This window comes from Leptonotus elevatus, chromosome 8 (assembly GCF_054856555.1).
Source record: "Leptonotus elevatus isolate MCC_2025b chromosome 8, RoL_Lele_1.0, whole genome shotgun sequence".
NCBI classification, from domain to species: Eukaryota; Metazoa; Chordata; class Actinopteri; order Syngnathiformes; family Syngnathidae; genus Leptonotus; species Leptonotus elevatus.
The window spans coordinates 11,107,008-11,122,010 of NC_141246.1; the positions used below are offsets into that span (position 1 = coordinate 11,107,008).

A 15,003-nucleotide genomic window follows, 5' to 3' on the forward strand; every position below is an offset into this window, starting at 1 on the left:
CACACACACACACACACACACACACACACACACACACACACACACACACACACACACACACACACACACACACACACACACACACACACACACACTTTTAAGATCCCTAAATGTTCGTCCCCGTCCTAGAATCCCCCTTACCTCAAAAAATGACATAGCTTATCCTTAAGTCGCTTTCAATCCCTGCCGTGCCACTCGTGTTGATCCCTTCATGTTTTATCCTAGAGGGTGTAGGTGTTACTTATGCGGTGTGTCTGTGTGCAGCTCACCACTGCACAACTGTGTTGTACACATGTTAAGTTGCTCCACATGCGCGTGGTTAGTGAGTGGGACTGCATTCCGTGCCATTTGACACTGATGACAAAACCACTTGGTTGGTTTCAAGACCATCAGTAAGGACGGGTTGAAACATCTTTCGCTCTCCGTTGTTACGGGATCTCTGGGAAGGAAAGAGAGGCGAGACTGGACGCTATGCGTGGTTTGGTGATGGATAGGCAAGGAAAAGAAGAGAGACGTAAAGTCATAAACAGACTTTGTTTATTACAAATTAAAACACCTCCCCCATAGCTTGATTGTCCAAATCCTCTGTGGTGGTGGAATTTTAAGCAGCTTCTAGCTTTGAATGGAATCACATTTGCTTAAATTTTGTATCCAAAATATTTTTTTCTTTTAGACCACCAACACTTATGTTGTTTCATGACACATTTGTTCTGCTATGTCTAACCAAGGACATCGATCAAAAGTAAAGAAAACAACATTCACACAATGTGGCTGCTTTCATATTGTTTATGTTTTTGCTGTGTCAGTCAGCCATTCCATATTGGTTACATAGTCCAAACTGTATGAATGAAAGCATATTGTCTCGCATGCTGTTGCGGCGAGGAGTTGAGGTTTGGGGTGTAGGGTCTTGTCACGCGAAGAGCTCTGATATGTAGATCAAATGTATCAGACAACCAACAAGAGCACTGTGGGGTTTCTACTTTTTTTTCTTCCCTGTGGTTGTTGTTTGCATACATTTTCATGTTTTTCATGTCTAGATGCTGTCACAATGTTCGTCTTTGTTTAGTGTTTGACAGTTAACCCTCATTTACTTTTCAAAACTTTGTGCCCATAGGAAATGAAATGAAGGAATTAAGAAAACTAAACTGCATGAATCAGTTCTTGTCTCTAGAGCTGTGCAATATGAACTTTTATATCCTGATAACAAATTAATATATATCCCATGTTTTTCAGTACAGTATTTTTCCTTCAAATTGCATGAAATAACTGGCAATTTAGTCATATAGTTTGAATTTTTTTATTTTATGAAGAAATAGAGTCATACTTTTTTACATAATTTGGTTGGTGCTGCGATTTATACTCAGGTGCAACTTGTATTAAAAGTAGCGCTCCAACTTGCATCCAAAATCCGCGTTCCTGTATTGTGTTGACGGCAGCGAAGGAGTTCCAGTTGGATTTGAAACTTGCTCTTCTTAACTATTTAAAAGCTTTTCTTACCGTAAGTATAATCTTGCATCACGTTGTAGAAGTTTGTTTCGTATGATATTTGTTTTTATATCGGACTACAATATATATCATTATATCGCACAGCACTACCTTCCACCATCCTAAAACCTTGATGTGTATAGGCACGGTTTTAAGTAACATTTTAACATTCAGTCTGCCATATACACTTAATATATTAGTATATTAAAACAATGAAAGCACTTAAATGAAAAAATTAATGACAAATGGGGAATGTCGAACCACAGAACTGATTCCACATCCGTGACTCACTGAAATGGGAAAATGTAACCACTAATGTGAAAGTATAACACACTCAACCTTGGATAACAAGTGGCAATGTGTGTACAGCAGCATAATATTATATATTCAATTTACCATCCAAATGAACATGAAGCAGTTATTTTAAAGCAAAATGTTTTTGCATATATTGTTGCCTTAACTGCACCAACATCCTCTGAATTGGATGCCATCGATCCATGCTTCGTCTGAGGCTGCCGTGCTCTGCTTTTTATTTTTTGCATAGAGCAATACCATTTCAAAGTCTCAGGAAACAATGTCTTATTTTCTTCTGTCAGTGGGTCTGGCAATTGATTTCCTATTCTCTATTAAGTGTTCTGTTCTTTGTAAAAGACTCACACAACTCTGCTTTAAAATAGATACCAGCCCCATTTTCCAATTAAAAACAGATAAGCGAGTTAGTCAGGAAATTAAATATTAATAGCTGAACAGCCTTTCACAGGAACACTGACTCAGTGAGTCAATATCAGATGAATTGTTTATTTTGGAGCTCAAGTTTGAATAATTCCAACGTCCTTTAGGTTGCTATGGTGTTCCAGCGGATGACTCAAGTGACCAGTGGTCCTGCGATCGCTGTGCTGAGGGCATCTTCACAGCAGTAAGCAAGCATATTTAACATTAACACTTTGGTGACAATTGATGTTTTTTTGTTTTTCAATCGACATTTTTAAACCCTTTGTCATAATACTCACCTCTCCTGTCACAAATATGTTGCATCTTGTTTATTCTGTGTGCTACCTGACAAAATAAGTCTTAAATCACTGCGAGTGCACCTTTTTCATATAACTCTTTAAACCTTTTGAAAGCGAATCCCTTTCAGCATGAAATTATTTTCCACGACCCAGACTGCGAGCCACACATGAAAGCAGCCTAGTTAATACCTTCTTTTGCTTTCTCGTCTCTCTTAATGTTTCCTCAGGAATGCTGTTTGTGTAACCTCAGAGGCGGGGCACTGAAGAAAACCCAAAATGACAAGTGAGACCAGCTTCGGTTGTGTGATTAGCTCAGCAAACTCATCTCTGATCCCCAGAGTACGGGCACAGTGTCTTAATCACACCAGTGTATTAATCTGTGTGTCTTGTGTGTCTTGTGTGTAGATGGGCCCACATCATGTGTGCAGTAGCACTGCCAGAGGCGAGGTTCAGCAACGAAGCCATGCGGGGTCCCATTGACACGAGTAGGATCCCCATGCAGCGATACAAACTGGTGAGGAGCTTTCACTGGCATACACAGACCGAGCGCTGGAATTCCCCAGGTCCTTAAGGACAGGCTTGGTCTAATTAATGAAGTGTTCACAGCTCCAATTAACGGTGTGAGACGAACATGCCCGCAATCAAAGCGAGATAATTAACCACTGGTGGGTGCGAGCGGGGGTTGTGTTAGTGCAAATGTCCGTAAGTGTGTGTGGGTGTGCTCGCATCTGCCGTGCATGTGTGTTTGATTAATGAGAGAGCTGCAGTGTCTCAACAGACTTGACATGTTGCCACCATAGTTAGCCCTTTGCTCCGGGCGGCATGATAGCTCAACACAAAGAAAACGTACTGGTGAGGTCCTTCCTCAGTTCAAGTGGATAACCAAGATGAACCCTGCTTGCTCATTTCAGCTTGGAGTCTCTAAAGGAAGGTTTATCGCATATAAAGATCATCTTAAGGTTTTAAGTACAATTGAACAATAATAGAGAAACAAAAAGAAGTGAATGCTGATTCTGTTTACATCTAAACACGTTTGCATTCATTAATCACACAAAATGAAATTGCCCTAGCGTAAGGCAGTAACATCGGCATTATTTTTGTTTAAGTGTAGATAACCTGAAATAGTGACCATATTTAAAAAAAAAAGAAGAAAAAAAAAGAGGACACTCATTCAGATATTTAAATGATACTCAAAGTTTTCTCAAAGATGACATACATTATATTTTCTTCAATTTATTTGTATTTTTATGTATGCCTCCTTTGTATGTGTAAAACAAAACAAAACATAACTCTCTTTGGGGGTAGGAGATTGTCGATCCCGAGGCAATGACCATGTCGCCGGTTTAGGAGTGCAGAGTGCTACCAGTGAGCTGAAAAAAACGTACAAAGTGACGTACATAAAACGCTGACCTACATTTTTCCTTTAAAAAAACAACTTTTTAATATTTACACCAGTAACATGCACACACAAATCTCGCCTTTTTATTTTTCCCAACACCCCTCATGATCAATTTGGGAGCCGCCCGCCTCCCATTTGTCGCACAATGAAAACCAGACATTTTCATAAATTTATAAAAACCCTCCGGGCGCCTGGGCAGGATGTAAAAAAAAAAATAAGTGTCAGAGCATAAAAGGACATTTGGTCACCCTACCTGAAACTACAGCAGTGAACCAGTTTTTATTTATTTATTCACATTTTAGTTAATATAAATACGGACACATTTGCATACTCAGTTTTCTTCTCTTCAACATTATAAAATGTCTTCAATTAGCAATTTAATTCAGCTGATCATTTTAGGTGCTTGCTATAAGTCTGCCCAAGTACTGTTTACAAGTGGACACTCATGTTAGCACTGACGCTCATCCTAGAAGGACAAAATAAGAACTAAATCGACCATATTATATATTATTATGAACAAACAACAACAAAAGAGCTGCAATGTTAGCGCCAATGCTTATGTAAAGACAAGTGGTGTAGTTGGCGGTCTTGAGGTCACCATGGCGATGACCGCTCATAAGTGACTAATGTAATCATCTCGATGTGCAAATCTGCATTTGTTTTGTGAGTGTGCACTTCAGAAATACCAATGTCCTGTTTTGACCGCAAATGCCAAGACAAGCCTGTTAACATGAACATAAAGATGTTACTTTACGGCCTTATCCCTGCATATTACTTCATTAATTGCAGTGAAATTATGGCTGTTATACCTTTTCTTTTGTTTAGTCTGTTCATTCTAAATCCTCCATGAGCCAAGTGTTTTGAGGCCAGCACTGGACCCGTTGCCCCCGTAGCGCCCCACCACATTCATAATTTACTGTAACACAACACACGCACACACACACACACACACACAGGAGCGCACCCGCACACATCCATAATTTACTGTGGGAATGTTCTTAACGCATGGCTCAACACAACCACCCGAATACACCCTAGAGATGGCACAAGCCTCGCACAAAGTGGGTTAGGCTCCTATGCGAATGCTCAAACATAAGACCACGTTAATGTTTCTCACACTACTTTGAGGTCTCATGCACATTGTTTTTCCAACATTTACTTCACGCTGATACACATCTGCTCATAGACAAATATGGCCTCTTCCAGACACGCCATTGGTTGCATGCCAGTCACAATCTTGTCACGCTGGCTTCAATAGGTAGGCGAGACGCTCTGGCCAGCACTTGAGCGCGGCAGCGGCAGCGCACAGCCGTCCATAATGGAGGAGGTGTGGGAAAAGGCCTCGGGAAATGTAGGCCAACTTGGTCATCAAGCAAGCACGCAGCGGACGTCCTGTTTAGAAATAGATGTGCAAAGGAGACCACATTAATAAGACAAAACGCACGAAGGTGAACGTTGTATAAAAAGCAAGCATTTATGTGATGTTTTGGGCTACCTTTACAAAAAGCAAAAAAAAAGACTTTTTAAGAGTTATCTTTCTGGTTTTAGGGACCTTCTGATCCTTACATCAACACACTTGAGTTTGACTACCGGTAATTTAAATCAGCAATTGGATTGCGACAAGATGAATATTATATGCATTATTATACATATAAGAAACATCTTTTCAACTGCCAGAACCTCCTAATTTGGCACAGTTCAGATTTTTGGGCTTTTATGCGGTTGCAGATTTCCTCAAAATAATTGAAATAGATTTGTTATGTGTAACTCAGTAATATTTGTTTTTGCCCCTTCCACTAGCACTTCCAATTCCATCACTTCAAACTTCATTTTGTGCTTGCTGTGCTCTCCCAAATATTTCATGGTGAAAACATCAGTGCCACCCTAAGCGTAAAACCATCTTATAAACATGGCTGTCGCCACCATTTTTAATACATTTTGCCAGCGCACACCGTCTGTTAAAATGAACACACAATTTAGTTCTCGCTATTTGGGATGTTGGATTTTAAGTGACTTTTAAAGGGGAAGTCAACCATAAGCATTTCTTGACAATAATATCGTATAAGTGACCTCACTAGTCTACTCTAAACATGACATTCTGATTAATGTTACATTTGTGGAATATGAATTATGAAGCAAAATCCAGCCGTTTTTATCCATCTCGGGGGGCGGCCATTTTGCCACTTGCCACTGAAGATGACATCCCAGTTGCTCAGGTCTCAGGCAAAGACCAATCACAGCTCACCTGTTTTCTGAAGCTGAGCAACTGCGATGTCATTTTCACTCGGCAGCAAGTGGCAAAATGGCCGCCTTCAGATATTGATTTTGCATTTGACGAATGTAATATTCATCAGAATGTCATGTTACTCATACTAGTGGGGCTGCATAGAACATATTAATAATTTTTTGGGGGGGTTGACTTCCTCTTAAGGAATCTTAATGTAAATTGCCCGTACAGTTAATTAAGGTTATACTGTTGACAGTTTGACCCTTTAACTGGAGGAATCCTTTCATCCGTACATTTTCTATAGTGCTTGTCTTCATTAGTTTGAGCAGTGTTGTGTAACGTGTTGAGAGATTTGCGTTTCCATGTCCTTTTTAAAAAAAAGATGCATTTGCGGAACATTCTGGACTGATCGCATAGTGCCATGAATTTGATTAAGTGACGTGATGCGTCATTAGGGAAGCCACATTTACATATTCACTAGCCAGCTAATTCCCATTTGGCTCATCAACTCCACTGACTTCATCGTAGTCTATATAGGTTATCTTTAATTTATTGTCAACACATGCATATTTATATAAGTGTTCCTTAGAAATGAGTTAATGAGTAAGAGCAAGGGATGTGAAACAGCACCTTGAGACACGGCAGCTATGGCTTAAAGAAGTAGTTGGTTGTGAAGGAAATGGACTGAGAAGGGATGCATGCTTACAGAGGTAGCCAGCAGGGCTATAATGGCAGGATGTCGTCATTTTTTCCCCCTTAGTGGGAGAGCGGATGATTTGAGGAGAGCGGAAACTACCACAGTGGCGGGTTTGGACTTGATGGGCTGTTTAGTCCACGAACGTGGCCAGTAGGTGCGAGTGTGTTTGTGCACATGTGCATGGTGGTAGCATTTGTGTGTGTAAACACTGCTGCGCCGGATGGTTGTGGTCACCTCAGATGATGTCATCTGATTGCTCTTATTTGGGGCTTTCCTTGGATTGTAACGCTGGAACAAGACATTTGTGCGGACAGCATTGCCGCTCGATTCTCTTCTCATCCATTTGTTTATGTACAGTGTGGTTTAAAATGACGTTAGCGACTCAAGGCACGACCGCAAGCTGACTCACTTTATTGTCTTTTAATTTGTTATTTCTGTTGCTCAATCTCGAGCACTCGCAAATGAAATGCAAAGCAGGCGTTGAGCCCAATCCAAAGACCACACTGTTGATGATGTTTAGGTGCAACACAAGGACTCAGTGACGTGACGGGTTTAAGATGCAGTCTTCTTGTAAACTGAATTTAATTCAAGTTCAAGTTGACTGTCAATCAGATTTGTACAAACCCAATTCCAATGATGCCGGGACATTGTGTTAAACAGAAAAACAGAATAGTGTACCATGATTTGCAAATCACGTTCATTATATATTTTTTATAATAATTATTTGAATACACTACGACAAAATATTTAATGTTTAAACTGAAACTTTTTTGGTTTTAGCTAATAATATTTAACTTTTGAATTTTACGGCTGCAATGTTCCAAAAGGACTGGGACAGGTGGCAAAAAAAGACTGAGAACTTGAGGAATGCTCATCAAACATCCCACAAGTGAGCACGCCTTGATTGGGTATAAAAATTGCTTCTCTGAATTGTTCAGTCATTCACAAGCAAAGATGAGGTGAAGTTCAATAGCCGTTTAACAGTTCAAGGCCAATGTTCCTCAATGTACAATTGCTAGGACTTTAGGGATTTCATCATCTATGGTCCATATCATCATCAAAAGGTTTAGAGAATCTGAAGCAATCACTGCACGTAGGCCGAAAACCAACAATGAATACCCGTGATCTTCGATCCCTCAGGCAGCACTGTATCAAAAACCGACGTCAATGTGCAAAGGATATCGCCACATTGGCTCAAGAACACTTCAGAAAACCAATGTCAGTAAAATATAGTTTGATGCTACATCCGTAAATGCAATTTAAAACTCTACCATGCAAAGCAAAAGCCATTTGTCAACAACACCCAGAAACGCTGACGGCTTCTCTGGGTTCCAGCTCATCTAAGCTGATGCAATGTGGAAGTGTTCTGTGGTCTGATGAGTCCACATTTCAAACTGTTTTTGGAAATTGGGGTTGTCGTGTCCTCCGGGTCAAAGAAGAAAATAACTATCTGGACTGTTATGGACGCAAAATTCAAAAGCCAGCATCTGTGATGGTATATACGGTATACTAGACTGGCCTGCCTGCAGTCCAGACCTGTCTCTCATTGAAAATGTGTGGAGCATTATGAAGTGTTGCAGCCATAAAATTCTAAGTTGATTATTTGCTAAAAACAATCCAGGTTGAACATTAAATATCTGGTATTTGTAGTTTATTCAATTAAATATAGTTTGAACATGATTTGCAAATAACATCCCAACAGCATTGAAATTGGCTTTACATTTTGATTGGCTGACCAAATGCATTTTTTTTTTCATGGTATATACGATAAATACGACGTAATGAGCTGGTCGGCCTCAGTCACTGCCTGGTGTTGACGGCGTGCTGTGCTCTGTGTGTGTTCACAGAAGTGCATCTATTGTCGTAAGCGCTGGGCGGGGAAGCGGCACGCAGGTCCGTGCATCCAGTGCTCGTGTGGCCGCTGCCCCACCTCTTTTCATGTGACCTGTGGCCATGCCGCCGGGGTTGTCATGGAGCCTGACGATTGGCCGTATGTGGTGTCAATCACCTGCCATAGACACCTATCGCGGAGCTCTTCGGCTGTAAGTTGTAGGACAGCTGTTACCTGCTGCTCATTTGGCACAGGCGTGACAACACAAACATCATTCAAATGGACAAAAGTATTGGGACGTGTCCTTTATAACTAAAAGGAGTGATATTGTAAGAAAATATGGAACTGGTCAGCTTTAGAAGTTTAGTTTGAATGATGAATTTATTTTCATTTGCTTTATCTCTAAAGGTCAGTTCGTAGAAACGAACACAGAAACAAACAAAAAGAAAAAACTCTATTTTTGGTTGAATGAAACCTAATATTGACCCCTCAAATACAAAATGAATTGCACAATAGCAGAGTTAACTTTTCAAGATACTATAATCGTCCATTTATTCACTATTTTTTTGGCTTCCCCTCTTGATTAGAAACAGCGGGCGTCTCAAGCGTCCATCTCGCTGGGTCAGACGGTCATCTCCAAGCACAAGAACCTGCGCTACTACAGCTCAAAGGTCACGCAGATCACCTCCCAGATGTTCTACGAGGTCATGTTTGATGATGGCTCCTTCTCCAACGATACCTACCCTGAGGACATAGTGGTGAGGATGTGTTTAATTAAGTCCACATTGGAACAATTGACTCCTTCTAGAAACTACATACGATTCTGTCCATCCATCTTTTATCTGAACTGAACTGGTTGCCAGCCAATCGCAGGGCTCACATAGATTAACAACCATTCACATTCACAATCATACCTAGGGACAAATTACTTCAGCCAGAAAAGCTCTTCAGTTACGTATCGTTTTGTGAGGGGATGCAATCGGCGGATAGTCCAAAATAGGCTTCTACACATACGGACGAGCCTCAAATCTGTTCAAGCAAACACCGTTATAACCTTAATGAACGCAATTTTCAAGTAACTTTATAACATTCTTAATCTTAACATTCATTAAAGGAGAAGTCAACGCCCCCCAAAATTCTTGACAATAATGTGGTCTATGCAGCCCCACTAGTCTAAATACAATATTCTGGTTAATATTGCATTAGTGGAATATGAGTTGAGCAGCAAAATTCAGCACTTTTTATCAGCAGTATCAGAAGGCGGCCATTTTGTCACTTGCTATGAAAATTACATGACAGTTGCTCAGGTCTTGGGTAACAACCAATCACAGCTCAGCTTCAGAAAACAGTTGAGCTGTGATTGGTCGTTGCCTGAGCCCTCAGCAACTGTGATGTCATCTTCAGTCGACAGCAAGTGGCAAAATGGCCGCCCCCTGAGATGGATAAAAATGGCTGCATTTTGCTTCATAACTCATATTCCACAAATGTAATATTAATCAGCATGTCATGTTTGGACAAGTGGGGTCACATAGAACATATTATTCTCAAGAAATGTTAAAGTTTGACTTCCCCTTTAAGTGAAAATACATCCAACCCAGTTAATAAAATGTACAATGTAAAACAAACTATGAATGCAAAAGGCGTAATGAGAAGGTGATTCACGGTCACGGCTGCACTTTACACTTTATTTTGTCTAATTTCGTATATATAGGTTATATAGAGTGGCTGGGTATCGGAGTTGTGTACTGGTATTGGTCTGAAAAAAAAGTGTTATTGAACATCCCTAAACATTGTAAAGTGTGACAAATTGTCAAAAGAAGTTCCCCACCATATTTTTGCTCTGCTCACCATGCATACCACCACCCTCACTTTCAATTCAAGCACTTTTATCAACCTCTTTGTTCACAGAGTCCACGTTCCTTTGGCCTTCTTTTCAATTTTCTGCTCCAAAGAACATTACAATAGAGGCATTCCTCCCAATATAATTATATCATAAGCCAGTGAGGCATATTGTATGTTATTTCTGTATTTGTTTTTATCCTGTTCCATGTTCTATGATGGTACATAAAGATAGACAAAAATTGGCATGAAATCTGAACTAGGCACTTAGCCGTTCGCAATGTCTGTAAATCCATTCTTAGGGATTGTGAGGTCTCGGCCCTTTAGGAAGGTGATTTAACTTAAATTGTGTGTGACTTTAAAACGTTATTCAACTCCACTTGAAAAAATTGACAAGTTGTGGCAAATTCTCATTCCCATCTAGCCCAGAACATCTCACCGAATAAATGTGCAGTCAGAATGTTCCAGCATATTATTACAAGCACTCGCAGGTACTGACTGTTAACTTGTGTTTGTACTTTTAGAGCAGAGATTGTGTCAACTTGGGTCCTCCCGAAGTCGGAGAAGCCGTTCAAGTGAAATGGCCCGACGGGCTCTTCTACGGTGCCAAATATTTGGGATCCAACGTGTCCTATATGTGCCAGGTATGACGCGCGCAAGTGACCCACTAACACACTTACCTTCCTCCTCTTACTTCCTCCGCAAATGCGAAAGTTGTGTCACGCTTGGAGTCGAGGGAGCGCCTGCGAACTAGAACTCCCTCGACACCGAAAGCCATCGTGACTCCGTCGGCATGTTCACGTCCGTGTGAGCGAAAAGACAGCAGACGCCGAAGCTCGGAATGAAAGCGCGAACGCCGCGATGCTAGCGAGCGCTGATGGGAAGAGAAAAGCCGAGGATGAGAAGGATGTGACGATGTGCATTATTCAAACTCTCTGAAATATTCACCAGGCTCCGAGTCGTGCGGCCCCCCACTTAGAGCTTTATTTAGTCCAGCTGGGCGTCAAACGTTAGTTATGCGCTAATGCATCCGTGACGCACTCGCTCGCATAAGTTGAGATTCCTTTAAAGAAGTTAGTTTAAGGACTTCTTTTCAGCGCCGCATAGTTTCACATTTTTCTTTTTCACTTCTCACTTGGTGACCACTAAATGACCACTTGTGTTATCTGTGTGTGTGTGTCAGGTGGAATTTGAGGACGGCTCTCAGGTGCTGGCAAAACGGGACGACGTCTATACATTGGACGAAGACCTGCCGAAAAAGGTGAAGCGCCGACTTGTAAGTATTACAATTCCACGGTGTGACATAATGCAGTGGAACCTATGGCATCAAACATAATACAGTGGAACCTCGGAGTTTGAACGTCTCGGAACTCGTACAAATCAGACTTCAACCAAAAAATCGGAGTAAAAAATGCCTCAGAGTTTGAACTCATTTTCGGAGTTTGAACACCCAAGCAAAGCAAGCTAAGCCGAACGCACCTTGAAAACGGGTAAACGAGTGAAGCCAGGCGAAGCCGAATGCTCACGTTGCGGTAGTTGAGACGATTCGTTGCTCATTTGCAGTCAGAGCGTGAATAATCACGGAGGTGCTCCATACTTGCGAGTGTATTTTGATTTTTCCACGATAATTTTCTTCGGCCAAAGAAAGACAACAGTGCCAGTGGCAGCAAAGAAAAACATACAGTGCTACGAACCACAGTGGAATTAGGAAGGAGATTATCGCGCAGTTGTAACTACCGTGACTACTTCTGTAAATACTGGCACGAGGACCCCCCTTAGCTGTTCAACAACGCGCCTGACGTTAAACAACTTGCGCAAGGACCGCTTAGTAGTTTAACAATATGCACAATGTAAAATACACAAACTCAGCACTGAACTAAAGCAAGCTTTAACATAGCATTTATCATCACCTGATGCCATCATACCGCAACAAAAAAGGTAAGGTATTTTTTATTGTTTAAATACTGTACAGGAGGTAAATATAAAAAACATAAATGGAAATTAAGAAAGGAATTTTCTGTTTTTGGTGCTTGGGAACGGATTAATTGCATTTATATTAATTCCTATGAGAAAAAATGTTTCGGAGGTTGAACAATTTGGACTTTGAACACTTCGCAGGAACGAATTATGTTCAAACTCCGAGGTACCACTGTACAAAGTTTTAGTGGTACAGTTCCAAATGGAACTATATTTAATATTAGTGCAATGGATCATCATTGATCTGTGATTGGTTTGGATAGGCCCCATGGTTTGAATCGCGCACGGTCCGCGTATTGGTTGGTGGGGGGAAAAAAACAAAACAAAACAAAGTGCGCATTCACACGAAAGCAACATCCACGGTCCACATTCACTATAATAGCAGCAGCAGAGGAAGTTGAAAGCCCTTGTGGATCCCTTGTGGCTCATGTAAGTCGCATGTATGGGAGCATTTTGGGGTGAAATTAGTCTTCAAATTAATGATACAGGATTTCTTTTTTGTCCTGATGTCATTCAGACACGTCAAGGAAGCTGGAAACATACTCAACGTAAAATGCTAAGGCTTGCTTAAAATAAATAAATAATAATAATAAGTCAATAAAGTTTATCAAATACATTGACGGTAATACAAATAGCCTTAGTAGACTTTTACTTTCAAGTTGGCCCGCGTCGCGGCCTGATGGCTAGTGTGACTTACCTTTTAGACGTTTCAGGTTTCTTTTTCGTAGTTTTAATTGACATGACATATTTGCGACCAACACAACCAAGACAACGCTATCCCAAACTCGTATTCAATCGCTAATTTAGGACCCTAAGAAACCGCTATTTAATTACAATGTCATTGTAAGGTACGGCACAAATCTCAGATGCTAGTGGCTAGCTGTTAGCATTAGCAATGGGTGCCTGTCTGGTAAAGCCCCTATCCCACTTAACATTGCAGAACGCTGCGAATGTTGAATTAGCAAAATATGAGGATGTCGTCTCTGTCATCTTGACATATCTGCGATGTAAAAGCGGCATTTGAGACAACGTGCAAATTAACCTAAAATTTGAGTCAAATTGACCCACACAACAGATAAAAATTATAATTTTTTTGTTTCCTTTTATTAGAAGATGTAATTACTGAAATGTTATTTCTGTTAGGGAAAATGGGTTATTGCCCTGGAACAAAACGGCTTGACCTCAGAGGGTTCCGCTGTATTTTTTTGTTTGAAAACATGACAGGTTAATTAAAGCTTCCCTTCCATATCCGCCATTCCCAGTCCACAGCCTCGAGCATGCGTTTCCAGGACGCCTTCTTCACCACGCAAGGGGAGAGGAAACGGCAGCGAACTCCCAATTCCCGCTTCCAGAAGGACTACGTGGCCCTGCCGGACCTCCGTGCCACTGCCAAGAGCACGTAGGAGCAACACAAAGGGAAAGAAAAGTCATGAGTGGCTGACAGAGACAAATTAATGCACTGAGGTCACCATCGATGCATAGGTTTGTGTGTGTGCGTGTGAGTGTGCGTGCGTGCGTGCTTGAGATTATATTTTTGGGACTGTAAACTATTTCCCAGATTTCCTTGTGACCAGCAAAGTGGACAGAAAGAGATGCTTCAAATGCATTGGTAAATTCTACATGGATTGTTGGAGGAGCGTTGCGATTGGCCTGCTGGACTTTTAAGGACGAGGTTACTCGAGTACGTCGTCTCCTCAGTTGCCTCCATGTGCTTTCACATCCGTCAGGGAGAAAAAAAGAAGCGGCAAACTGTGACTTGACATTTGTCACAAGTTTTTCTTTTTACATAAGAAATGTAAAGTGGTTTTCCTAAACAGCTTGCCCATGGTAGGTTTTTGGAGGTCTGTTATTTCTAAATTTTGGTTTTTGAACAGTTCCGCACCTTGCTTGTAGTGTTTCCCTCGTGTGTCACCGTCTTCCCTCGCATGTTTAACACTGTCGCTTAGCTGCGCCACCATGGCTTTCTCTCTGCTCTTATTGTTTGTCACGTCAATATTTTTTAATGAGTCCGTTCTGATTTGACCTTGACAGAAATACGTGCACATCGAGATTAAGAATTTTGCAAAACATAGTGATTGTTTTTGACAGACGGGGAGCCATGGCCGTGTGCGCCTGATTTTACGTGAAATGCTACTCTGTTGAATGAAATTTACTGTTGAAATTATTTAAATTTGTATTTATTTTTGTGCTTGCTATAGTTGAACTATTGCTAACTGCTGTAAGGAAGGCAAAATAAAATGTTTTTTTTAATTGACAATAAATGTGCCTTTTTTTTTCTTTTCTTGGACTGGACACCGGGTTTACTTTCTTGATCACTTGCCCAATAATCCCATTTATGTAAATCCACACATTCAGTGACAATGTTGGGTCAGTTAGATATGCACATCATACTACAGTCATTGACTTTCAGTGACATCGCGATCCATTAGTGAGACCGCATGAAGTGATTGAAAAGCCAGCTAATCACAGTACAGCCTCTTTTGATGCTGACATCCCTCAAGGTAATCTCACCAGAGCCTTAACAGACGATTATTTATT

The 15,003-nt window shown here is 40.9% G+C and overlaps 1 protein-coding gene across 3 annotated transcripts in view; it reads left to right on the forward strand.

The window, feature by feature from the left end:
• The window catches only part of kdm4c (lysine (K)-specific demethylase 4C), a 31,289-nt gene extending 16,569 nt beyond the window's left edge, over positions 1–14,720 (forward strand). Inside the window, exons 15-22 of one of the 3 annotated variants that reach the window (XM_086082400.1) lie at positions 2,325–2,401; positions 2,723–2,778; positions 2,901–3,009; positions 8,666–8,860; positions 9,237–9,407; positions 11,013–11,132; positions 11,672–11,764; positions 13,728–14,720. In XM_086082400.1, the coding sequence (XP_085938526.1) occupies positions 2,325–2,401; positions 2,723–2,778; positions 2,901–3,009; positions 8,666–8,860; positions 9,237–9,407; positions 11,013–11,132; positions 11,672–11,764; positions 13,728–13,868 (962 nt within the window). In that variant the 3' untranslated portion in view covers positions 13,869–14,720. The remainder of the gene's footprint in view (positions 1–2,324; positions 2,402–2,722; positions 2,779–2,900; positions 3,010–8,665; positions 8,861–9,236; positions 9,408–11,012; positions 11,133–11,671; positions 11,765–13,727) is intronic. The other 2 variants (XM_086082401.1, XM_086082403.1) reach the window with 2 other exon arrangements.
• Positions 14,721–15,003: the final 283 nt, after the last annotated feature.